Genomic DNA, 25,568 nt, shown 5'->3' with positions numbered 1-25,568 from the left:
AGTACACAATTGTTCATTGCTGGCTGTGGTCTAATATGTATAGTTCTGTTGAGAACGATGTTTCCCAATGCATATCCTTCTAAATGGCAAAACACAGAGAGAAAAAAAAAAATTCAACCTTTTAATAAAATGACTTGTTTCCATGCCAATTCTCTTCTTTGGGATCAAGTTAATCAAAACATTAGTCCAAAACTTGCAATTTATTTATTTAGAGCAGTCTTTCTACATTCCCACAAGCCCCTGAAAAAATGTTTCCTAATTCAAGCGCAAGTGAAGTTTGCAGCTAATATTTACCACCTGAAATACAAATAAGAGGTTACAGGTTATAATCGTGAACAGGTATTTCTCATTTTATAAATACTTCTTATTTTATGCACTTTATTTTTGACAGGCCATTATACTAACACCTGCAGGCTCCATAGAATCACTGTTACAAACATTTAGAAGTAATGCATACTTACTGTTTAATACGTCTGGTGAAGAAGATTATGATGAGAAGGTAAATTAGAAGAAGAAATGGAAAAGACTGTAATTGGCCATGAACTGTGAAATGAAAGAAAAGAATTGGTGCAACAAGTTGATGAGGTGATGCTAGTGAAGAAAATGACTCAATAGACAGTGAAAGGGAATTATTTCGTCATTATTTGACAGATACAAAAAATATATGGGGGATGGAAGGATGAAGGTAGAGTAATAGGCTTCAGTTTATTTGAAGCTATGAAGTTGCACAGTAGTTTACCTGGGAAGCTGTCTGGTTTTCATTTCATGATTGTTTAACTTTTTGTAGCCAGCGCATCTGCTTTTGTCCATTGCCATCTTTCTTTGGGATCTTGCTCTAAATTCTTATTTTACGTGGGCTTTGTTCAATGCAATGCCATCAACTTCAGTGTACTGATGTACCCCATTGCATTGTGGGTGCTTCATCTCATGGAAATTTTTCAGATCTTTCTGTGATTAAACTGCACTAGGCTGAAATTCTTTGTGTAAGGATGAGAGATGTGTTGGGGACATGCAGGAGAGAAAGGTGGAAGAAGGGAGATATAAATCACCTATTGTTGTTTCTCTTCCCAAGCAGAGGAGCTGGCACGCAAGCCAAAGTAAACGGTTATGTCTGTAAATTTGAAATAGGGTTTCTGCAAGAATAACTACATTTAAATTGATTAAAAATATCTACTCTGCTAAAGGTCAATAGAAACATTTTAAAAGGTAAGGAAGGATACTATTGTACTCTGGGGTCCTTATGCTTACATTTTATTTGAGCTAGAGTAATTACACAGAAGATGCAAATGCTCTCGATAATGCATTATGAAAATCCACCCTTGAGTTTGCAAATTTGTGCATGAACCCTGGGGCATCAACTTGAAAAGGTTTAGCCCACAATGACAACTCTGAACAGATTATTAATAATAACAATAATACCGGGCTGTGTTTGCGTTAGATATAGAAATCTAGCCCGAGAACCAAAAATGTGTGTAAAATGAATAGCCATTAAAAATCACCGATTAACACCTATATTGTGAACCTTTTTGTCAGATTCCAGAAAACAAAAATCAATAACGTTGTAGATAAAATAATGCTCAGAGAGCTGCCAGCATCATTTTACTTGTTAGGTGGCTAAACAAAAGTGATTGCCGAATCATTGAGCATGAATCTGGTATAACAGCTGCTCTCATTTGTAGGGCTTCACTGACTGCATTGAAGTTACTTCAGATTATGCTGGGATAAATTAGTTCTTAATTTGGCCATTGTTATCTGATTTGATTCTTAAAAGATCAAATATTTTATACTGTTTGCAAGATGGAACACTTGTATTTTCTAGGCTTAGACAAAGCAGTTATATCTGGTGAGGCACAGATTTGAACCAGGATGTCTGTTGTATCCTTCACCTATTCTGACCTTCTCTGGTTTTACTTTTTACTTCCAGAGAGTGGTGACAGTTTTTACTACCAAAAAGCCCCAGCATTGCAGTGTGGTGTCATGAATATGTAAGCCACTACATGTGCTAAGGATTTTTGGCAAAGTTCTTCATGGCAAGTGTACTTTGGTTTAATCCATGGATTTAGAGAGGTTAGCATTGCTTCTGATTACACTATGGAAAGAAAAAAACAAGTTATGTAGGGGGAGGCAAAGGTTATAAATGCAAGTAGGGTTATAAATGCAAGAGGGGGGACAAGTTCTTTGTCCTACTTACATTTTGAGATTTGAGGATTTCCACATGATCTCTCAGTACTCCTCATGGTTTCATTCTTATAGCTGGAATGGTTGGTGTTGATTTAGCACAGCCAAATTACCATGAATCATGAGTCAAACCCGGATGCATAAGAATGTTTTTAAAAGAGCAAACTCCTACCCTCCTACTTGACCAACGTAAAGTGACTTGGGCAAGAGGAAGAAACATTTTGTACTTTTGGATTTTAATGTTAGCTGTTTCTTTCTTGTGTATTGGCTTTAGTAACTGCTAAATTGCATCTGATAGAAATGACAAATAGTTTTGTTTTCCAGTGGACAATTTCTTCATTGTTTCTAATTTAAAAACCCGCATACTTTATGCATGAAAGAGAATTAAGATTCCTTTCTTTAAAATGTAGTGACATCTTTAAAAGCTTCAAGAAAGTTGAAAATAGAAATATTGCAGCTGACTTCAATAAGCATAACCAAAGAGAAGTAGAATAAAAACATAACAACATCATAATTATTACCGCTTAGTAGATATCTATGCTACAATAACCCCTAGAAATCCTGATAAGGCTCATGAACTCATTGTACAAATAGAAGAGAGGCTCTGATCATACTTGCTCAGAATCTAAGGACTTAACTGCAAAGGGATGTTTACACCAAAGTTTCTGTGGCTTTGCAGAGTCCCTGCCTATGCACAGAGTTCCTCTGGTGGAAATCCAGCTGCAGGGTCAGAGTTTTATGGGTCACAAGCAAATTCAAGTGCAAATGTAAGGCTTGACATAGACAAATCAAATGCAGGTAACTCTGGAGAGCTCAGCAATGCTAATGAGCAATGCCAAAATACCAGCCCTGTGATGCATCTATACATTATAGTTACATGAATGGGAAATTACTCTCTATCCATCCGATGCTTCAGATGCTGCTGCTTCTTGTCTCACTACACTTCAGTGCTCATTCTCTCATATTTATTGTGTTTCACTGCATAATGTATTTTATTTAATTTTTATTTAATTTTTCTATACCATAGATGCCAGAATTAGACATTTATTTCATGGGTGTTTGCTTTTGCAGGCAACCTAGACTTGAAGACTTACAGCTTTCTCTCAAACCTATGTTCCTACAGGTTTGGTGTTTTGTTTTTTTTTTTTGTTTTGTGTTTTTTTTTGTTTGTTTGTTTGTTTTCTCCCCCCCCCCCCCCCCCCCCCCCAGTCCCAGTCTAGGGTTTTAAGCTGGCAGATTTCTTGCAAGTGTCACAGGAGGAGTGGGTAGTGAAAAAAAGGGGATGAAGCCAAGTCCAGAAGTTTCCACCCAATTTACTTGTTTTCTACCTCCTTATAATTTAATGATTAAGTGAAAGGAGCTATTAATTTCAGAATTTTCATCAAAAAAGAAAATTTCTTTATAGAAAAGGTTGCACTGAGTTTCTGCTACTTTAAACTTCTGTCATGTACCAATATCTTTCTGCACTGCCAGTTAAAGCTGCTGTTCTTCTCTCTATAGCGGGTTATAGAGACTTCTGATTTAGGTAAACTCCGTATGGCTTCTTGGCGTTAGCTGATGATCTGCTGTGCTTAGTTCTGCATCTCCTTTTTTTTTTTTCAATTGGGAGAGTGAAAACCACCATTAAATTGATAGGTAATGGTTTGAAAAAGCATGGCACTAAGTTCCTAAATGGTGAGGAAATAAGACAACTCAGAGTGTGGGGTTCAGTGGAAGGAAGACATTGTGTGGCCAGTACTACAGGATTTTTTTTTAACTTTTACACCAAGTACAGCCTACATTTTACCTGTGTGTGAGGTAAGCCTCCGAACTGCAGAAAAGAAACTAAATGATCGGAGATCTGAGAAGACCCTGTAAACATAGCAAACTTCATAGCTCACTCTTCTTGTTTATTATGTATATATTATGTATATAGTGGTATAATGATCCTTTTTTAGCTCACCACTGTGCTGTAAGGATCAAATAATTATGCTACACCAGTGCTTTGAAGATGCAATGTACTATAGACATTGCTACGTGGAATTTGTCTGCTTTCATATGTGGCAGTGTGCTCCTATCAGGCAGTGTGCCCTCTGAGTTCGGACTGGCTTGATTTGTGTGAAGCTGTCAGTGTCATAGACAGCACCAATATTCTTCGGTGTTTTTGTTTCTAGGGTTTATCTAGAACAAGTGTAGGGATGCAGAGGAGTTTTACACCGTGATCCTCAAGGGCAGACACGTATTTAGGTAGTTACTTTGGTAAGTATTAAGCTTGCACTCTTCTGAAGGAGGATGTAGACATCAAGATTTCTTCAGTTGGGGAGCAATAGTGCAAATAGGGGAGCCTTTCTGCCATCACTGAGTAGGAATGGATATTGTGGCAGTATATCTGATACTAATACCACAGTGAAGTCGTGGGTGAAGTGAGGAAATAAGCTTGAGAACGGTGCTAAAATTAGCAAATGTAGGATGGAGATGTCAAGTCTGGAGTCGTACTTCTCTGTAAATAATTTAATCCTAAGTAATGTCTTCTGTCTGAAAATAGTTAATTGGCTATTTCATAGCAGCAGACTAACCTATTCAGAAATAGAGAAGTTTGGGGTTTTTTTTTTTACTTCGAGGTAAGTGACGGTACTCCTTATAAATGTGTGTATCTGTATGCTGAAATTAGAGTATCTAGACTCTTAATGAAATGTATGCAGAATAATTTTCCACCTTTTGACTGTCTCAGAACGAGTTTAGAAACATAAGATGGAAGAGTTGCTCGTATAAGTGAAAGAACAGGTGAAATTTTAGTTATATAGAACTGACTCAAGTGATTAGCTCTTACACAAAGGGGGAAATGAGTGCAGTGCAGGCCAGGCGTGGGGACCTCTTGTAGCCAGTTGGTGTTAAGCAGATATTGAGAGTCTTGTTCAGCCCCCCATATGAGGTCATTCAGACAGTTGAAAAAAGCCATGCCGGGAGCTGTGTTTTGGTTTTGTTTTATAACCAGAGATACTGACAGAGTAAAGCTTTTACTGTTGAAGGATTGTAATTGCAATAATAGCAATAACGTGATATGGAAGTCCAGGATCGACTCCTAAATGGGAGATTGGCTTTGGAATAGGGAATTCAGAAGAAAGAGATAAACCAGCCTTTGAGCTGCTTATGAAGAAATGGATGGGAAATCTATTTCAGCTCTGTAGATGCCAACATTCTCCCTCACTTTAAAATAAGCCTGACTGCAAATCTGCAGGAAATAAGTCCTGTTTTGAGTTTGAAACTGTATTTAAGGAATAATTGGGTACCTGCTTCTCTCTTCACTGAAGAGAGGTGATTTAACTCCTCTACAAGTCCTCAGGCAGACTACTTTGGCAAAATCATGCTTGTGACTTTAACAGTAATATACTTATGGCTGAAGCATTCCTCTGCCTTTAGCTGTACAAAGCCCTCTACATGTCAGTGTGATTGTGTCAATGTAAACAAGAGCAGAATCTACCTCGTTCTTGGTTTAATAGGAAATGCTGAATTGCCTAACAGGAATTTTTTCCTGTCTCTCCTTCCCCACTACCCTGCTAGTAAATTAAGAAATTTGCATGAAAGAATGTAGAGAGTAGCCTCATCAGCTGTAGTGAAATAAGGTACTCTGAGATTTCCTATATTGCTGGAAGAAAGAATCGTTAAACCAGACTTGGGAAGAAACTCTTTGCACTGGAAAACAAAATACCACTATGAAAACTAGTCCTGAATAAAAAGACAGAAATAACCAGTTACAGACAGTAACGTGGCATTGAAGAACAGGTCTCTGTCAGGAGTAAAATTACAGAATCTTGATCACGTTAGTTCGGGCATAATTAAAGCAGAATTGCCATGGATTGCAATAACGTTACTTGCATGTACGAATATTTGGTCTGTTGGGCTGCTAGCGGAGTGGTTCCTGTACAAATATTGCATCTGGGCTTTTGGCTTTGTCATAAGACAATGATGGGGATTTTAACAAAAGCCACTTCTTTGGCATGAGATCTGTATGTTGGCCTAGTGCTGTAACAATACAGTTTTGGGGGTCCCGAGAGCATTAGCATTCAGCTGTGCCTTTCTGTTACTGATGGAACAAAGTGAGGTGGATTTTATTCAATGGTATTTTGCTCATTTTTCATGTTCTCCCTCTCCAAAAAAGCAGAGTTATGGCCTGTGGCCCCAGGACCAATAAGTATTGGCCAAGTAATTAATAACAGTAGCTGACAATGACACAAAAATAAAGTTGGTAAATAATATTCTCAAGGACAACACCTTTTAGTTCTGAGAGCAAATTGAGCCAGTTTGTCTTTTTATCCTTGTTGCTTGCTTTATATTTATGTGGAAACACAAACCATTTTACAACTGAACTTCCTTTGCAGTGTCTGCCTCGTCCTGAGCACTGGAACTTGGACTTCACTCTCATTCCCCGTTCCCATGAAGTAACTTCCTTTTCTGCGTTTGTGCTGAGCCAATTATCCAGTCAATTGGCACCTTTCCTTCATCAGCCAGCCGTGTATTCTTCTTCATCATTCTGGGATGTCACATGCTACCTGTGCCTGCCACCTGTCGTCACATTTCTTCGACAAGGTAACGTCCAGGCGAAGATGTGCCTTGCAGGTTTCCCATGCAGTCAGCTATTCTGTCTCCTTCTCTGCTCTTTTCTAGTATTTCCTCAATTGAAGTCTATTTCCTGCTCCTAGTCTGTAGCCTTACAGGGAGCAAAAATGGGCTAGAGTCCTCTTAAAAATGCCCATGCAGAAGCTCCTGTCCCTGAATTCACGCTACCCAGCACAGTGAATCTTGGGAACCTGTGTTCTGTTGACAGGTTATGTGTTATTTCAGCTCAAACTTATTTCACAAACATGGAACAGAAGCCACTAAAATGTGCAAGGAGGAAATTCTGGAACACAGATTTATTTTCTTCAGCATAGTTTGATCCTGTTCCCGTTTATTTCAGCGGCTTTAGATCAGGCCCTGTTCCTAATTTCTGTTCCATTCAGTTTCCCTGGTAACGTTTTATTTTTAGCATCATTATTCTTCAGAGATGTGGCATGGAGGGTTCATTTTGAATATGAACTAGTATAATTTTATTTTAAATGTTTCATTTCATGGGCAGAAATGAAAAAAGAAAAAAAACCCAAACAAAAAACCAGCCCCAAGCTGTTCCACAAAATATCTATAAATATCTGAAAAATGTGGCCATATCACATAGTTAAAACCTTTATTACTTTCCCCCCGCCCATGGCTTCAGTGGAAGATTTTTGGAAGACAGGTTGTTACACATTCATGTATTTTTAAATCTCTTAAAAACCATTATCCTTTTGTACACTAGAGGTGTGTTGTTCTGATTTTTCAGGTCTGCTACCAGAGCAGGCCCTAAACTGTCAGCAGCACAGTGATTCTAAAAATAATTGGTCTGGCAGAAAAGGAGGAATATTTCTCTCATTCATCTTCAGCACTGGTCACCTTCTCTCCCTGCAAATTGGCAGGACAGGAGCAAAGAAGCTGTGGACATTGTATGTTTCCATTTCTAGGTTCTATTTAATGACATATACTTGTATAGTCATCCGAGTGCATTGCCTAAAAATTTCTTCAGTGTCTATAAGGAATGAGACTAGCTGAAATTCTTGGTTTGGAGACTCCAGCAATCATGACATAATGGGATTATAGTTGGAGGTTGCAGAATATTTTTGCTTTTTTCTCCAATATTACCTGCTTGTCCATTTGAAATCAACACAATGACGCTGACTAAAGAACAAGTGTAGCAGTTGGTAAGAAATTTTGGTTTTCCTATATTGATTTAATGAATTAATTATGATTCATTTTAACCCTTTCTCTCAATTGAGAGAGTGGCCAGCCTCCCTGACAAAAAGCAATGCTTGAGAACTTAGGCTGACTTTAGCGGGAATGAAAATAACTCTACTAAACGTTAACAGTGTGAAAAAGTTAAAAAACATATAAAAAACCAAAAAACCCACAGTCCTATGTCAATATGATGCTTAGAGTTCAGTGATGCTACCTCACTGACAAGGAGAAAAATGTAAATTAATGTTTTAAAGCTTTCAGTATTTTTCAAGGTAGTTTGGATTTAGAGTGCCATTTGCCCATTAACAGATCAAGGACTTTCTGATTATGTCTTTCCCTCAAGTTGCATAGGAAAGATGATCTGTCAGAATTTATCAGCAGATGAATAATTATTTACCCTCTTATGTAGGCTCATATTTGTAGCATTTGTCAAGCAAGTTCTCTTCTAGAGAGGAATTATAATATGAGCACTACATGGTGTGATGAAAGCCTTCCCATACCTCAGGCTTTGTAATTTCCTTTTACCTGAAATAATTGCCATAATAAGACATAAGGTCTAAAAAGCTCTTAGGGTTTTAACTGAAAGTCCGGTGCTATTCAGAAGATGCCTTGGTTACAAGCAGATGCCTTGGTTACAAGCAGATGCTTCTATTTTCCGGCAATCCTGAAATCAAGGCTCTTCTATAAAAGAAAAGAACCCCTCATTTTCTCTGTTGCTAGGGAAATGGTAAGAGAGAAATAATCCTTCCTTTTCCTTGAAGAAATGACCGATTCATGTCATAAAATGTGTCATTCTCAGTACTCGTTAGCTCCGTATCTTCATCTGTCCAAACAATCTTAACTAAGTCTGAGATAAGATAGTCTGACAAGACTTAGATGCTAATTGGGCCAATAAGATCTCATCACTATCTCTCGAGAGGTTAAGTAAAATGATGAGAAAGTGGCTAGTTATGGCCATTGGTCCATCCCAGCTGTCATACCCAAGAGTAGTGCTAATGGGAGCTGATGGGTTGCTTTCTGCCAAATTTACTTGTTCTTTTCACACAGACACATTGTTTCGCCTCTTACAGTGAGCAGGAATGAAAGGCTTTCTAAAAGAAGGAATTACTGGAGCTTACATGGTACAAAGGCTCATACAAATTGCCCGTCATCAATTGGATCTGACGGGCAGGAAAGACAGATTGGTGAGGGAGAGGGTTAGGACATTTGCTAGGTTCCAGCTAGAACATTTCTCATTTTGAGGTTTTGAATTTTAACACTAAGGGGAGAGCCGAAATGCTGCTGCTTTCATTTGCTAGTGTGGGTTAATAATTAGCCCCTGCTTGCATTGATGGTTTTGTTAGTGCTGATTATTTGATCTGCTTTGGAAGGCACTCTCCTGTTTTGAAAGCTACATGTGATGGTACTGTACATTATTTGCACTTCCCTTCTGTAGAATCTTTTTGTCCTTTCTTAGCAGGGAGAGAAGGAATGGGGAGCATTAAAAATAGGTACCTTGAAGCAGTATCAGCCTGCCAGAAGTGTGTGTCAGTCAGCTTTTGTTTCTGCAGACAAAGGGGCATAACACTGCCAGTGATTCATACTGCCAATACAGTAGGGCTCAATGCTGTCTCAATGGGCTGTGGTATAGCAGTTTATGTTGGGTTATGCAATACCTTCCCTGGTGTCCTGACGGCTAATACATAAATGATGAGCCTCTAGGGTCACTTTTTGACATATATATTATGGCCATCTATATAGGTTACAATCACTATCTTTCTCTTGTGTAATGGCAAACACAGAGAGAGATTGTACTTCCCAGAACATGTGCAATCTAAGGAAAAAGAAAAGTAATGATACAGTAAAAGAAAGAAATGGGTAAACACAACCTATTGTATGGAGTTGTAGTTTTTGTGAGAAAAGAAGGGAGGGTACTAGGACATGGCATCAGTGCTGTGGTGAGTAGTGCTAGATAGTATAAAATTTAAAAAATACCTGGATTTCCACTTTTCGAAGGGCATTAAAGGAGAATGAAAGAAACTGGAGACAGCAAAGGTTTCCAAACCTCATTGTCTTCTCCTCTTGTCCTTGTTCTGTTGCTTGTCAGCAGTTTCCATGCTGGTTAATCACTGACCCCTGTTACTACTACCCCAGGTTTGTCATTTCCCAGGCTCTTATTGCTAACAATTTTCAAAGCCCAAAGCATCACACAGACTACTTATGCTAGAACAAGGAGAGCCAGGGCTGCATTGAACCTGTGTGAATCCACATGTTCTGCATAGTCATACTAAGAATAGTGCATCTGGTTTCTTACTGGCAGTTATCAAATAATGCCGGTCATTTCAAGGGAATGTTTCTTTTTTATTTTTTAATCTTTTAGAAATTAATTTACCCACCCGTCAAGCATATATATGTTCACGTGTGTGCCAGATTTTGACATTATGTCATGTCAGGATTGCTTACCTGGGCAGAGCTGTAAGTGGTAGCAGCAGCTAGAAGATTCCCTGTTAGATTTATGTAACCAACATAGGAGGTTATTTAATCTTGGGTTGAACTGACAGTATACGTTTCCCCCAGATTTATCTGGTTCCAGTTAAGTCAGTGGAATTCAGATCCTGAAAACACTGACTATGTTAGCTAACATACAGAGTTGCAGAATTTTTTCACATCCACTATGATAGTTAAAGGATCTTGTTCATTATAACTGGGTCTTCACTGTCCCAAGAGCCACCGCATCCTTTTTTTTTTTTCCTAAGGTGATGTAGATGACAGTTTGAAAAGAAAGAGCGTACAATATACAAGCCTTCTGTCCTTTTGTCTCACCTTCTTAATTAGCACTCATCACTCTGGTATATACCAAGCACTCTCAAGGAGTAAACACAAGGCCAACCCACATGGAAGCGTTCTCTTTCTTAAGACTCCTTTCAGGCAGTTAGGAGCAGAAGATTCATAGATCTGAACTTTGTGTTCAGTGGAGAGACAATATAGTCAACAGAAGTGTGGCATAATATGTTCCCAGAGACCCACACTGCTGAGCCAAAAGGCAGTTCTTTACTCAGCAAGGTGAAGAGTCACCAGAATCAACTAAGTGCTCGACAAAATGTCTAAAAACGTGTATTGTTTCCATATTTGGAAAATACAGGTCTTAAAAAGATATAGATTGAAAGTACTTTCACCGCTTTTGTGCTTAACATGATAGATCTGTGACATTCATATCCAGAGGCTTCTGCTTGCATAGGTTGTTCTATGGTGTTGGTACCAGAGGTGTGTAAACATTGCAAATATCTGAACTTCTGGATTAATAGCTTCTTAATTCAATTGAATTTCCTGTTCTGGAAAGATGAAAGATCTTTTCATTAGTGCAGGAAACAATTACTGCAGTTTACATAAGGTCAATTTTTAATACAAAGCAGCGTTACTGTGTAAGCTGCTGCCACTGAGTACCATTATGCAGTGAAATCCATGTAGGAGTGCATTTAAATGGAACACCTTATTTTGGTCTCACAGAAGAGAGCAAAACTGAATAATTTTCAAACATATCCTTTTTTTCCCATTTAAGTGATATCATCAGAATTCTACCAGGAACTGGTAGTACTCAGTCAAGATTAATACAGTTGCAGGAGATTATAACTTCTACCAAATGTCGTCTTTGTGCCCTAAGTATAATACACACAACAGATATTGCATCTCTTGCTGTACCACTAATGTGTTTCATGTAGTCAAATCCTTTTAAGGAAGTGAGAATCAGGTGGGCTCAGAATTCAATGTATCAGCTATATATCAATGCTAAACTCTCTCTGAATAATCTAATGCTGCATGGTACTGTAATTTTAAAGCAGAAATACATTTGCACTTCACTATAGAATTATGAATAATGAGATACTGACTACACAGAAATAACATTTCAGCCTTGAACTGTTGTCATTATAATTTTTTCTAAAAGTAAACTTTCAAGTTCAGTTTCTGCAGTGATTTAGACAGTGGCTTGTTTTTATTTGTTCGAAGAGTTCATTGATTCCACATAAAGCAATTGCATGTTAGGTGAAACAGGCTGGTAAGTCTTTACAAGACTGGTACAAGACTGGCTATAAGAGAACATGAAATGTGCAGTGTTGCAGCATATGGTTCTGGCAGCTGGATTCCTTATGTACAAGAAAGTACCATTGATTGGAATAGGAGAGATGGTTTTGAACTAGAAATATGGAATTTGAACTTCATTCTGTGGGAAGTAGGTACAAAACCTGCACAAGTAAAGCACCCTGTAACTGCTATAGGGGTATTGCCTGGATAAGAAATGAAAGATCAGGCACTATAGCTTTTTTTTCATTTTTCTGAGGATACAAAGCACCCTGGACATCAGATTAAAGCTTCTGAATGGTATTTAATCCTTAATTTTTTAGAGTTTTTCTTCTCCAGTTTTCCATGTTATTAAGACCTCTTAGAAAGTATGCCAAGTCTGTGCAGCTATGTTGTATTATATGTAATAGTTGATCATCATGTATCTGTTTCAGATTTTAATTTGTTATTGAACAAAGCAAGGTAGATGCAGTTTGTGGTATACCGCTGATCCACGGTCTGTTCTTAGTATATCTAGCAGCTACATTTGTTTCTATGGCAGCAGATCTCTTGCCATGTCTCTCTACAGGTTTTTCTTTATACCAACAGACCATTTTAACACTGCTTAGTGGCATGCAAGTGCTACTGCCCAACTCACCATCCTTGCTAAAAATCCACTCTGTGAGCTTGACCTGGAAGTAACACGCCTCTCACGAGTTCTGAAGTACTTTAGTTATGTTAGTTCCATGTCCAGTGTTGAATTAGCTATTCTTCTTCCTTGTTGTAATTTTCCAAATTTCTAATCTTGAATCTCATAAACTATTCATGTAGCTTTTGTATCACTTCACAGATTAAAATATCCTCTCATCAGTTCCTTTGGTTCCTCCCCTGCCCCCAACCAATGACAAGAGCTCAGGGAGCTTTGTAAACTAAGCACATCTTAACTATGAAGGAAATTAACTGTTTTACAGTGACCCAGTCTTCAATTATTTGATGAATAATTGAAGAGGGATTAAGACAGCACTGATTGTACTAATTATCTGCCTACTCTGCTTGATAAACATCATGTACAAATTTACGAATGATGATTTTGTGCTTTGTTGAGTGCTACTTAGTCTTCCATTTTGGAATTCCATTCTCCTGACTCATTGTTAGAACTTTCTCCTGACTCATTTTCTTTTCTTGGGTAAGTTAAAACATTTTTTTTTGCTAACTTTTATCTGAATTCTTCTACTTGCATCATAAAAAGGTTAGTGGAGGGAGGACTCTTCATAAATCTCATGAAAAAAGAAAGCTTTTTAAGAAACCTCTACCAATGGTCTGCCTTGGTTTAGTAGATTAGACAAGTCTGCAATCTGTTAGGCATACAGAGCTCACAGCACTTCTGTTTTGTATTACCAAGCAGAATGTGATATATAAAGTCTTAGCTGTCCTGATCATTTAAACCACATGCTTCTGTTCCATTTTTCTGCTCATTATTAAAAGGTGGAAACCTCATTGTCTCTGGTAGTAAACCAAGGCATTAATTTGGCATCAGACCCATGGTAGTTCTCAGGAAACTAAAACCTAGAAGTGGCCAAAGCCTACAACTATTACCCTGCCAGGCTGGCACACTCTCAGTGTTGAGAGATGTACGTTGCTGGAACCACTTCCGTGAAAACTCTCCTCTGATAAAAGTGAAGATAGCTGTCTCAGACTATACAGAAAGATAAGAAGTACCAGAGGAGACTGCAACTGATACTGTGCAGAGGTTTTAGCTAATATTTCTTTTGGGCCTGGGAACAGATTTTCAGCCCCTGATGATGCTCTGCTAAAAAAAGTGTACCCCTGGCACTCCGCTAAGTATCCACACCTCTTCTAGTCTAAAGCAAACAAGTTCCAGGGTGACTGGCCCTCAGGGCAAATTATGTAGCTCAGGCAATGAACATCACATGAATATGTATATGAAAGAACACCAAAAGAACGCATATTGAAGACTCTGATAAACATAGGCTGTCCTAATTGAAAAAAAACATTATAGCTAGTTTTAGAGAAAGTTCAAATATGGCTATTGTTTGCAAAGCATTGATTATATTGTCGTATACTTTACAGGTAGAAATGAGCAAAGCTATTGCTTCCAATTGTGTGATGTTATTCTCTTAGCAGAGCTAGTTTTCTGGCCCCAGTACAGTGTGGGAACAGACATTGTAATCAACAAGCTCAGTTTGAAGCAGGAACAGAAATAGGAAAATAATCAAATTCTGTTGATCACATTGCACCCAGATATACTCCAGTCTCCTCTGAATGATTTGGCGAGAGAGCAGAGCTTTCCCTTATGCATCATTTAGTAGCTGCAGAGACTTGACAGATCCACAAATCCCTGTGACTTTCATTTCTCTCTGAACATCACTGGCAAAGGGAGATTCTTCTGGGGGAAAATAAAAAAAAATAAAAGAAGAAAAAAAGTTGTTTTTTTTTCTTTCTTTTTTTTTCCTCAAATGTGCTTTCTAGGTCTGAGCAGATTTGCTTGAGTTCTGGATGACTTTTCATCTTAGCTCTTTCTTTTAGCGGGGCTATGCTGGTAAAGCCATGGAATGTGCAAGTTTCCTATTATCCTTTATGGCAAACCACTGGAGGAACAGATTTCTTCTATGGGAGGTATAACCAAATGATGTCTTTATGCATATTTGGTATGCCTGAAGAGATTACTGCAGGCAAAGCAGAAAAAATTTAAAGAGAGTATTTGCAGCTTGGCCACAATTTGCTCCTTGATTTAAATTATCTGTTTAGCTTTCTCTTTCTAAACCCTGGTTTGAGCACATTAACTTTGTGTTATGTGTGCATGTGTATGCACATGTACGCAGCTGGAGTTCCCTTACTTTCATTTTGAACGTGCAGTATGGAGACGCTTGTTAGTTTGTCCAGTGCTTGATACATTCTGTGCTGTAAGGCTTGTGAAGAGATTTTATTCATGATTTTATGAACCAGGGTTGTAATGCCTTTAAAATGTTCCTGCCAAATTAGCTGTGCACTGATCTGTCATATAAAAGGTCTTCATAAATCTGTACCAAACCGATTACGGTACAGTCTTGTCTTCTGTGGCTTCTTATATCAAGACCTCTGAAGATCTTTTAAAATCCAGCACAAAATAGATTTGAGTTTCAGTTTAATCACTCATACCTTTGAAAACTCCTTTGCATGATTAGATACAGGCATCAATATGGATCACAGTGAGCTCTCTTAATTTAGTGACAGTATTGCTGTAGCAAGAATGGTCTAAGAGAGTAAGACAAGGTTTGTCAGTAATTTCTCATCTTAGATCAAGTTTTATAATATAACCTCTACATCAAAGGTACCCTTCAGAGGGGGACTTCATTTTTAGCCTAACTTTAGATGTTTAAAATGTGCCTTTTAAAATGTTTGAACTAATTGTCCAGGCCCCTTAGTAGTCCACGGAAGGGGCCATTCCCAGAGGAGAACTCATCAGATTTGTATTAGATGCCAGCTTTCATAGTCATACCCTAGCAGGATCTGTTTTACTCTCTTGCACTCCTTCCCAGGGTCTCTCTGAGGCATACCAGGGCCATCGCTGCCTGTAGCTTTCCCAGGCTACCAATACGTGTCCTAGAGGGTGGGACACCATAACCTTGGTCCCCAGCCCTCACGCTTCATGCAGCCTCATTCAAGGCAGTCGGCTGCTGTGGCAGATAACCTGCTGCCACACCAGCATCTGTTGTTGGCCAAAAGGAGAGGCCTCTCCTGAAGGCTACTCATGCAGTGGGGTAAGGACATTCTCCAGGCCCAGCCGCAAGCAGAGAGCTCCTTCAGTCACCACAGAGGGAACAGCGTCACGACTGTACATACGCTTCCCTTTCTCTCAGAGACAACATACTGTTTTCAGATTCTCTTTTGCCTGAGGGCCCCCGCCTCAAATTGTCATGAAAGTCCTGGGACAGGGATTGCCAAGTGACCCAGATCTGCACCACAGCTTAGTGTGACACCAGTCAACCCCAGCATGCCATCGCTGGGAGCACGGCACATGTATGACGTTGTTGTACCACTCAGCAGTGCGGTGCCTGGCTGGAGCCAGCAGTCTCTTCAGCTGCCCAGTCCCTCCACCACCCCAGCGGAGGCAGGTCACCTGCTAGAAGGACACGCAACTACAAAGTGGCAGCCTGCACAAAGGCCCAGGCACACATGGGAAAGCTTCTCGGAGTCAGTTTGCTTTGCTGCCAATAACAACGCAAAGTTTTGAGGTTTCCCACTGATGACCACTTTTGCGTGTCATGAGATACCTAATATTGAAAAATAATTGGGGGGGGAATGAGACTTTGCTTCACCACAGAGATGACTGAACATCAATGAGGAATTTTATCTTTATTTTCATGATGTTAGCACAGTAAACTCACACAGTAGCATTGATCTGTACTTATTTAACAAAATACATTTATAGCAATTTACAAATTCTTTTCCATTTGAAAACATTGCATAACATTTTATTAAACACAATACTTTATATAGAGAATTCTCATTTAAAAACATATTTTATTTTTGAGTATTTTTTCTCAGTAAAGCACAGCCTAACAAAGAAATTCGTGCCTGTTAGCAAGTAAGAAAATCAGAACACTAAGAAGATGTCACCTGTCAATTTATTTGATTAATTTTAAATTAAGGTATCAGTGGAATGTAAACAAAGAGTAATTTTACAAAAGGCTCCTTATCAAATATACATGCAGAGGTCTGAGTTCCAATGTATATATTATTACATTTCCGCTCTCTAATGTAATATAATTTGATAAGCCATTATTAAAAACAGTAGCCTTTGGCACTTTGAGTAAAAAAGAATATATCAATATTTATGTAAAGAACACAATTTCAATGATTACACAAGAGCTTTAAAATCTTTTGTTAAGAAATAGGAAACCTTAGGAAAAATATCACACTGCACTTGAAATAGTGCAGCAAGTTTTAGAGTAATAAAAGCAACATATATGCCAATATATATCTGACTAAAACCAAGGAATAAAGAACAAACACTCCCACCAGGAATCCTGCTGTTTCCAAAACAGCTGAATTGCCAGAGGGAACATTTTCTAATCTTTGCTTTATTGCCATTATTCTCCATTTCAATTTTCCATCATTTCCAGGTTCATCTACTTATGTTCTTTTTCCCCTGCACTTACAAACTAACAAATGATTGCATCTTATTTCCCTGCATTGATAGGCCAACAGTGATTGTGTCTTACCCATTCCTTTAAAGCTAATCCTACCTGCTTTATCATGTACCTAGACTAAACTAAATCCAAAGGGGTTTGTTCATGACAATCCAAGTGTTTGTAATTCCTAGGAACCTTGTACAAAATTTCATATTAAATACCAAGGAGTAAAGATTCATCCTTTTAAAAGAAAAAACAAATCCTGACTTGTAAATACTAGAGTCTGAGAACATATTTCTAAAAAATAACTCTCTTTTCCCCCCCCTCCCCCCCGGCATCTATGATTATTTTTCCCAGCTAATGTGCCTTAAAGTGTGGCTTCAACATACTGTGCCTTTAACGCACACAATACGCTGCAACCCTACTGGTTAGCTTCTTACACGTAACCTGCAGAATACTTCCTCCTAATCATCAAATGTGCGATGGGGTTGCCTTCTATTACTAGCAGGAAAAATGTGGTCATTTCCTTAAGGACCAACACTCTTCCGCAGCACTGGGTGATGGGCAGGTGAAGGAAGCATTGCTTGACAGGGTTGGCTGACAGCACTCAGCTAAGCCTGGAGCACCTGTATAACTGGGAAGGTATATAAAGCTTTTCATTGACTCTGAATCCCTTCTTCTACACAGATTAGCAAACATCATCCTCATACTTCTGAAATTACTTAGGATTGGGGTTGCATTTGGGATTTTGTTTTGGTTTAGAGGTTTTTTTGTGTTTTTCTGTTGGTGGCTTTTTTTTTTTTTGGTCTGTGTGTGTGTTGTGCTATTTATCTTCTTGGGATGGAATGATTCTTCCTTCTGTCTCCTACTTGGCTGCGGTAGGGTGGGCTTTTCCTCAGAGTTCTGTGGGGTAGGGTCTGTAGACAGGTTCTGACTATGTTGTATATATCTCGTTCTCTGATAGCCTAAATCAGAAGAGGACTTAGAGCAAAACACTCCTCTCAAGAAGCCAGAGAACAGACCTGATCTGCTAGTGCTTATTCAGTGAGAGCACTGCTAAGCCATTCCCTCCCCCTCCTAGCAGGGGAGCTGGGAGGTGTCTGACAGTAGCTCTCTTTCAGGTGGAAATAATCTAGGAGAGAATGAGGAGCTGCACTGGGCCAGCACTGCCCCTGGCTTCCTTCATGGTTTAAGTTATTTAAGTCAGAGCCAAATGTAATGAGGCATTTCTTCTAGCATGCCCAGGACATGCTATGCTTATTCCTTTCAGAGCTTATCCTTTCAACAATTTTTGGCAATGGAGATTTTTAGCAGGCAAGTTCTTTCGTTATATTTGAAGCTCAATTTACTAAAATAATCTGTGATCTCTCAGGTGCAGAGACCCTCCATATTCTTAAGTGGCAGTGGTGGGGAAAAAATATAATGCTTAAGAAGGCTCTGGAGGGTGTCTCAAGGGAGGTGAACAGTAGTGGTGGCACAATGCAACACTCACTCAGTGATTCTGCAATACCAAGGCATTCCATTTTTAAAGCGAAGCATAAATCCCCTAAATGATGGTGACTGGGGTGAAACTTGTGATTGTTCTTGTGGCATACTAAGAAGTGGGGTGAATGACTGCTTCTAAGTGTGAGCTATGATATTAATTGCTGTCTCCTTGGAAGCTGGCCAGGAAAGTGGTTGTTTATTTTCATTTACTCATGGCTCACCTTTCACATTTGCACATCTTGCAGTTACTGGTGTACTGCATTATATGGTTAAAAACTAATAGAAAAATGGAAGGGTTGCTGAAGGACAGAATAAGAGGTTTAAAAATGTAAAATCTGAATTACTTCTGGTACTTTAAAAGACCCCTTAAAAAACATAATTTAAAACAATTCTACAAGTTAGCCCACTAAGAAGCAGCCTCTTCATTAGTAGCACCTGTTCTTAAACAAAAGTTGAGCAGTAGCAGCAAAACTATTCAAAATAGATAGTTATTCCATTCTAATGGAATGTCACCCACACATTTTTTGTTGCAGTAGACATCTTAAAGAACTACACAAAACCTTTGCAATCTTTGAATGTGACAGATCCACTATAACAAAGCTGTAAATATTTCCTACGCTAAATGAATGCAGCCAGCATCATCATAGTATTAGCACTATTACTTTTAAAGTAACTGCACATCAATATGTCATGTGTTTGTAGAGTCTAATAAGTATGCAATTTTTCAAAACATGTAAAGTTATCATCAGCACCATCCCGTATTAAAGATTTGGTGCAAATTCTGCAAAGGTGAATATATATACCATTGATACAGCCTTTGCTGTGAAAAATTCAGTCAATTTTGGACACAAATATAAATAAAATAAAAAGTTGGCACATTCAGGAAATAAGGTGTCTGTGTTCAAGACCATCGTTTTGATTGACATCATCGCCCTCAGATAAATGTTTTGAGTCTGAAGAAACAAGTTGCATGAAAATGTTTCACATTAGTTAGGTTCTGGCATTGTGCTTTTCCCCCCACCACATGCTTTCCACAGGCTCATGCACATTGCACATCAGCAGTGTTCAACAACAGTTGGGCTGCTGGTCAATAATTTGGCACATCAAAGGTAAATATCAGCTCAAAACAAAGAGAGCAGAACCTGTGTCAAGATGTGTTTACTTTGTGGTGGTATGGACCAGCTGATATGTCTCCTCTCATTCCTTGTATGCTCGTGTAGGGGATGTGCCTTTATAGAAGATGTTTCTGGTGTTCTCTGGACTGCTCCCTCTCTCAGGGATTAAAATGATGTTACCTTTTCTTCGAAGTGTTGAGTCCCGGCTAGAAGAAATGGACAGAGTCTCTGAGCCAATCTCACTTCCCTCCACTGGTGTGACTCTTATTGTAGTGATTCCATGATGGTGATGCTCACTGTTATCTATGTTGCTCCTTTTCCTGTCACCTGACCCGTAACTGTCTTTTAAGGAGTCACAGCTCTCAGAGTCTCTGTTAAGATCATTTAGCTCATATGTCTGACGAAGGGTGACTTTTTCAGGACCTTTCCATTTCCATGACCCACTTCCTTCACCTTCTGATGGCATCTGAATTACAGGTCTGTTATTTTCTGGATGGGCCTCAACTCTGACAATGCTACTTGGCTCATGGTCTGTCAAGGTTTTATATCTGATGGCTCCTGTACAGGTGACTGTGCTTCCCTCTGAACTCTTTGGACTGCCCTGAAGCACTCCTTGCTGCTTAGACATGGCTATTACTTGCATGATCCTTGGCTGGCTATTGCTTCTACATGCAACACTCTTCTCAGCAGCTTTCAGCCATTTAGCTCTAGCTGAACTACTTTTGGGTGATGTGTTGACGTTCTCCTGAGTCTCTTCAGGAATATGCACTAGCTGGGATGAGCCAGGACGTGACTGAATAGAGACCCTTGGCCCACCAGAAAGACCTGAATTGTTACAAACTGGTACACTGCCAGGTTGAATTTTCAGGTATTGGCTAGTTGGGCCATGATGATCACCATTTACACCCACTCTGGAGGGTTCTGAGCTTGACCTCATTTCGATAGCCCTTGGTGGTGACTGCCCAGATTCAGTCTCTATTACTTGCAGTGACAGCTTTCGACTTTCGTTCTTGTTCTTCCACTGGGAAAGCAGCTGTTTGGAACGGGCAGAATCCATTGATGCGTGTATTGTTGCATTTCGTCTTGCTGGATCTTCCAAGGATGGTGTGTTGACTCTTGGCAAGGTGTTGCTGAAAGTAACCATGTTTTCCTTTCCCATTGGGCTTCGAGGTGTTATTATTTCTACATCAGCATTTGCTCTCTTGATATTGGTCAGAGACCCTGAATCTCTGTGGTTTCTATTCAGGATACTTTCTGTACGGTGAGAGACAATGCCATCACTGCTGCTACCATTTTTACCTGGCAGGATTCTGTTGGCATCTTGACTGAGGTCTGTCAAAGACCTTAGAGGTTCTCTGTGAAAATTTGGGTGAAACACGTTGTCGTCACTTGGTAAGAAGTTCCCCACAGCATACAGGCCCTGATATTTGAACAGAAGCATCAACAATCAGTTATGGAAAAAAGAGACATTTTAAGGTATTTTAATTATATTCTTCTGCCTTTAAATAAATATTGAGTGATAGAATTAGTCCAGCTTAACTGACAAGGTATGCTCACTTTCCTTTCCTCACCAGTATACCCTTATTTCAAATTCTGTCCTCAATCTGGTACATCTAGATACGTATGAAGTAGTTGCAGTGGGATAACTAGGGCACACAGTTCATGGCAATAAATAGTTGAGAGAAAGATTTAGCCTCCTTCAGTTTTCTTCATTTTATAAAGCAACAGATAGAGCTGAAGAAAGAATGTTTTGTTACAAAAACAACAAAATAAATGTTTGCAGTCTTCTAGGCAAAGCTATTTTACAGCCACACTACTGTCTGCTCTGATTTACTGAATCTTGTTACAGCTTGAGTTGTTCTCTGCTCTGTGATTCTGCCCTTTCTACTGCATAATAACTGTGTAATACAATATCTACATGATAGAACAATTTATCAACTTCAAATCAATTGCTTTCCAAGCTGCGCAGAACTGTAACAAGATTTAGTTATACAACATCTTCTTATTCAGCAGACTCACTGTAAAGTGCTGTCATTTTAAAAAGACTCCACTGAGAGAGAATATTCCATGAAAGGGTCAAATGCCTATCTCAACCACTTAGGTTACTTGTTCTTTACACTCCTTTCAGAGTTATTTGTAGTTTCGCATTATTACCCCTCCCCTTCCTCTTATTGGTATGTAGTTTTCAGGGCAGATTTACTGACTGCTGGGTATCCAGGAAAATGGACTCTCGTATCCAGGAAAATGGACTCTCTGATGGATGTTGTCATGCAACAGTATATGGAGAAGACCTAACAAAGAGCATTCTTGTTTGTGGATTTTAAACATGGGAACAATGGCTCCATTTATGAGAGTCTACAACAGCTTAATCATTTGAAATAATATTCTCAACAGAGTGCCTTTCTGCTCACAGTGCAATCATAGAAACTGACTTTAGTAGCTCATGGGGTTTCTGTTATCTACCCTGGCTGCTCTTTCTTCTGCCACTGTGAAAGCCATTTTCCCCCCAGTCACCTTTGTAGACCATCTGCATGTACCTTAGATTATCTTATCACAGAAAAAAGGATATGAACTTGTTTTAGTATTATACTAAAATTCATTGATGACTTCTTGGGGGTCAAAAACATCCCACTGGCTGTTAAGACTCTTCTGTTCACCTGCCCACACTGGAGCAAAAATGTTGTCAGTAAGTTCCTGATTGCTTACAGGCACCTGGGTTGACAACTGTGCTGAACAGCTAGGGCAGCAACAGTCATGTTGGAGACATACTGAGAGCAGCAAGCAAAAGCAAATGCTTGATGAGCTTCCTACTGACAGACAGGCCTATCCTACGTACTCCCTTACAGGACCCTTCCAAGGTCCTTCATCAGTTTCAACCCAGTACAGAGGAAAAGCATAGGAATAACCTGGCTTGGGGATCCTATTTCCCCTGCATAATTTCCCCAAGAGCTCCCAAGAATCACAAGGGTGTAATATTGCCTTTGATTTCTTGCAGGTTCAACAGTTTACTCAGCTGAGTTGCTGCATATTAATTCAACCATTTTTTTGAGATCATAAAGCTAACGTTGGCAATATAAACTCAGGCTGGCAACAAATACCAATTAATCCAATATTTTTCTTGCGTTATGCTTGTAAGCGTGGAGTAGAAAAGATGAGTATCTTTAAGTATTTAATGAAGCACATAATGTTAGAGCTGTTTCTGTATACAATGCCAGATGATTATATACCACTTTGTGCACTCTCATGGTACTTTAAATTGTAATACATATTTGCTTTCTCCTATTTATTTTTAAAGTGATTACCCCAACATCATCATCTTCAACACATTTTGACTATGTTTCTAATTATGGCATGTGACCATGATGAAAGGTTTTAATAAAAAATACCAGTACTCTTATTACAGCCTTATCATCTTTATTTGCTAACAATTAACTACATGAATATTATATTTACCAAATAAAGAGCAATTCCTCCTCCTATGAGAAAGCCACAGTAGACATCAACTGGATGATTCTTATACTGGGTGATACGAGTCAGACCACATATAATTCCACAGATGATAAAAGCAAAGACCAAGAGTGGTTTCAGAAGTTTTGAGGAGTCTGTTAATGTAGAATTGAAGTACATCTTGAAAAAAGAAAGAAATGAAGAAGCTGTTGAAGAAACTTAAATTCACCTAAGAGGACATTAATTTCTCACATTCAATGTTTCTTTCATATAGATCACTATAACACAGTAATATTGCAAATAATCAGTTTAATTTTGTTTTACAGCCGTTAAAATTTGCTCACTTACTGTAGGAAGATCTGAAATCATACGGAATGGATTTCCAAAAACAATAGGCAGTGTTGCTTATTGACATCAATTAGGATAAGGATTTTATGCCTAAATACTGTTCATAGTCAGAGCCTCAATGTTCTGTGACTAAGGAGCCACTGCTTCTGAAATACAGAAGCCAGATGTCATGCCAGATGACAGCAATAACCTGTTCTAACAAAAGCTACCACCAGATGCTTTAGAGAGCTGTTTCTCAACTGGAGGCCATGATGTCAGGGAGGTCACAAAAATTAAGTGGAGGTGGTTCATCAGTATTCCAGATTTTGGCCTTTCCCTGAGCAGAATAAATACTGGCAAGGTCCCAGTACATGCACAATTCCATTATCTAATTTGATTGACTAGTTGTTATTGTTGTTTTCCTCTGATTTTTACAGCATGAGTGATGGAATTACTTTTTTTTTTTTAATCTTCAAGTAAATGGTCACTCATACAAACACTGTAGTCCATACTGAAGAAATGTCATTGGTCAGCTGTGATCGCTGCAGCATGTCCTACAATTCCCTGCTAGTTACTGATGGTTTTTATTCACTTGCTTTGCAGTAGCACCTTGGAGGCCTCTGGGAATGACTGTGCCAGTTCATGCATGCTGCAATTCTATGGAGGTCATATGAAACTACACCACATAAATGTTTGTTCCTTAATGCCTCAAGTTTAAAAGCAGCAAGTCAAGTGAAGACAGCAATAAAGAAAAGGCAGAACACATAAAGGTTAATTTGAATGGTAAGTTAAAATATCACCCCATAAGACAGATAAGCACTGCATTTTATATGTGAACAATACGAGGCATCAAATATACTTTAACATTACAGTTTTTATTGCTTCTTAACAAAGGATGTGAAGCAGTTGAATCTTTTCTGTATTCTTAATAGAGCTGGTTTCATTTTAGCTGTTAGTAGTTTTATTTTGCTTTCAAACTGGGAGGATAAAAACTTACATCCATCCAGGATACCTAGGCAACACATCACTTTACAATATACAGCAAATTACTTTCTGGCTTCTGTCTTGTATAAATGAAAATGAACAGAGTTGGTTACTCACCGAAATGTACACTGCTGCAAAGGCTGCCAGGGTGGCATGTTGAGAAGGGAATGACTTTCTGCCAAGGAAGGACACTCAAATTATGCTTCTCAGTTCAAATACACTGTGCTAGTGTTCACTTGAAAAAAACACTCGGTGGTACAGTCATTTTCAGCTTACACTTCCTAAGCAATATGTGATTGATCAGTAACATTTGATTTCTAAATTTATTTTCTATGATCTGGAGAAAGGACCAATGTTAATGAAATGCCTTTCTTTTGAAGTAAATATTTAGCATGAAATTCTTTTTGTGTACTAAGAAAAGTATGTGCACTAAGAGAACAGTGGGAACAAGCTAAAGACTGAATGCTTGATTGAGAAATATCTATATGTTTATTTCTATAAATAAATTCCCATAATAACTTTTGAGTAAGTACCTAATTATACAACTTATTTAATGCATGAACATTGATCTTATGATTATTCTCACTGACTTCACTTGGACTCTCTTCAAAGTAAGGACTCATACACTTTGTCAATCAGGCCCTAACTTCAGCAACTGAATTAATCATCTTCATGCCCCTGCTTTGTTGCTCTAATAATGGAGGGATGACAGGGTGGCATTCTTCTCAGAGAGAGGCAAATTACATCTTTATTTGCTATGTCTTCAGATTTATTTTTTAAATTTCAGCACTTTACAACACAATAGAAGTGAATGGAGTACAAGAACACAGAAAAGGCATTTTAAAAGTTACCGGGCCCCTTCCTGAAGCCCAGAACAAGAGGGTAAATGAAAATATGTCCAAACTGTGTGAGACAGTAGGCAGTACCATGTCTGTTCTTGAAATTGCTAAGGGCCTTCTGCTCCCATTGAAAACCTGGGAACTTGAATGATGTGGACAGGGTCTTGAGTCAGAAACTACAGATATGAAAATAAAAAGTGACAGCTTAGCTACTACTTCTCTGACAAAGAAAAGGAGGT

At 38.7% G+C, this 25,568-nt stretch overlaps 2 protein-coding genes across 3 annotated transcripts in view; one reads left to right on the top strand and one right to left on the bottom strand.

Annotated features, from left to right (window-relative positions):
- The window catches only part of PLPPR5 (phospholipid phosphatase related 5), a 252,420-nt gene that overhangs the window by 49,512 nt on the left and 177,340 nt on the right, over positions 1-25,568 (top strand). The window contains exons 5-6 of the mRNA XM_087730605.1: positions 6,537-6,744; positions 24,110-24,289. The gene's annotated coding sequence lies outside the window, so the exon portion shown is untranslated. The remainder of the gene's footprint in view (positions 1-6,536; positions 6,745-24,109; positions 24,290-25,568) is intronic.
- Positions 16,335-25,568, bottom strand: part of PLPPR4 (phospholipid phosphatase related 4) — a 34,607-nt gene continuing 25,373 nt past the window's right edge. For both annotated transcript variants that reach the window (XM_087730593.1, XM_087730594.1), the window contains 3 exons: positions 24,608-24,665; positions 23,186-23,359; positions 16,335-21,152 (listed from right to left, as the gene is read on the bottom strand). In XM_087730593.1, coding sequence (XP_087586719.1) covers positions 19,815-21,152; positions 23,186-23,359; positions 24,608-24,665 — 1,570 coding nt within the window. In that variant the 3' untranslated portion in view covers positions 16,335-19,814. The remainder of the gene's footprint in view (positions 21,153-23,185; positions 23,360-24,607; positions 24,666-25,568) is intronic.

Source organism: Nipponia nippon, unplaced genomic scaffold (genome assembly GCF_047370975.1).
Source record: "Nipponia nippon isolate SJK-2023a ecotype South Korea unplaced genomic scaffold, ASM4737097v1 scaffold_5, whole genome shotgun sequence".
Lineage (NCBI taxonomy): Eukaryota > Metazoa > Chordata > Aves > Pelecaniformes > Threskiornithidae > Nipponia > Nipponia nippon.
This window is presented reverse-complemented; position numbering and strand designations above follow the sequence as displayed.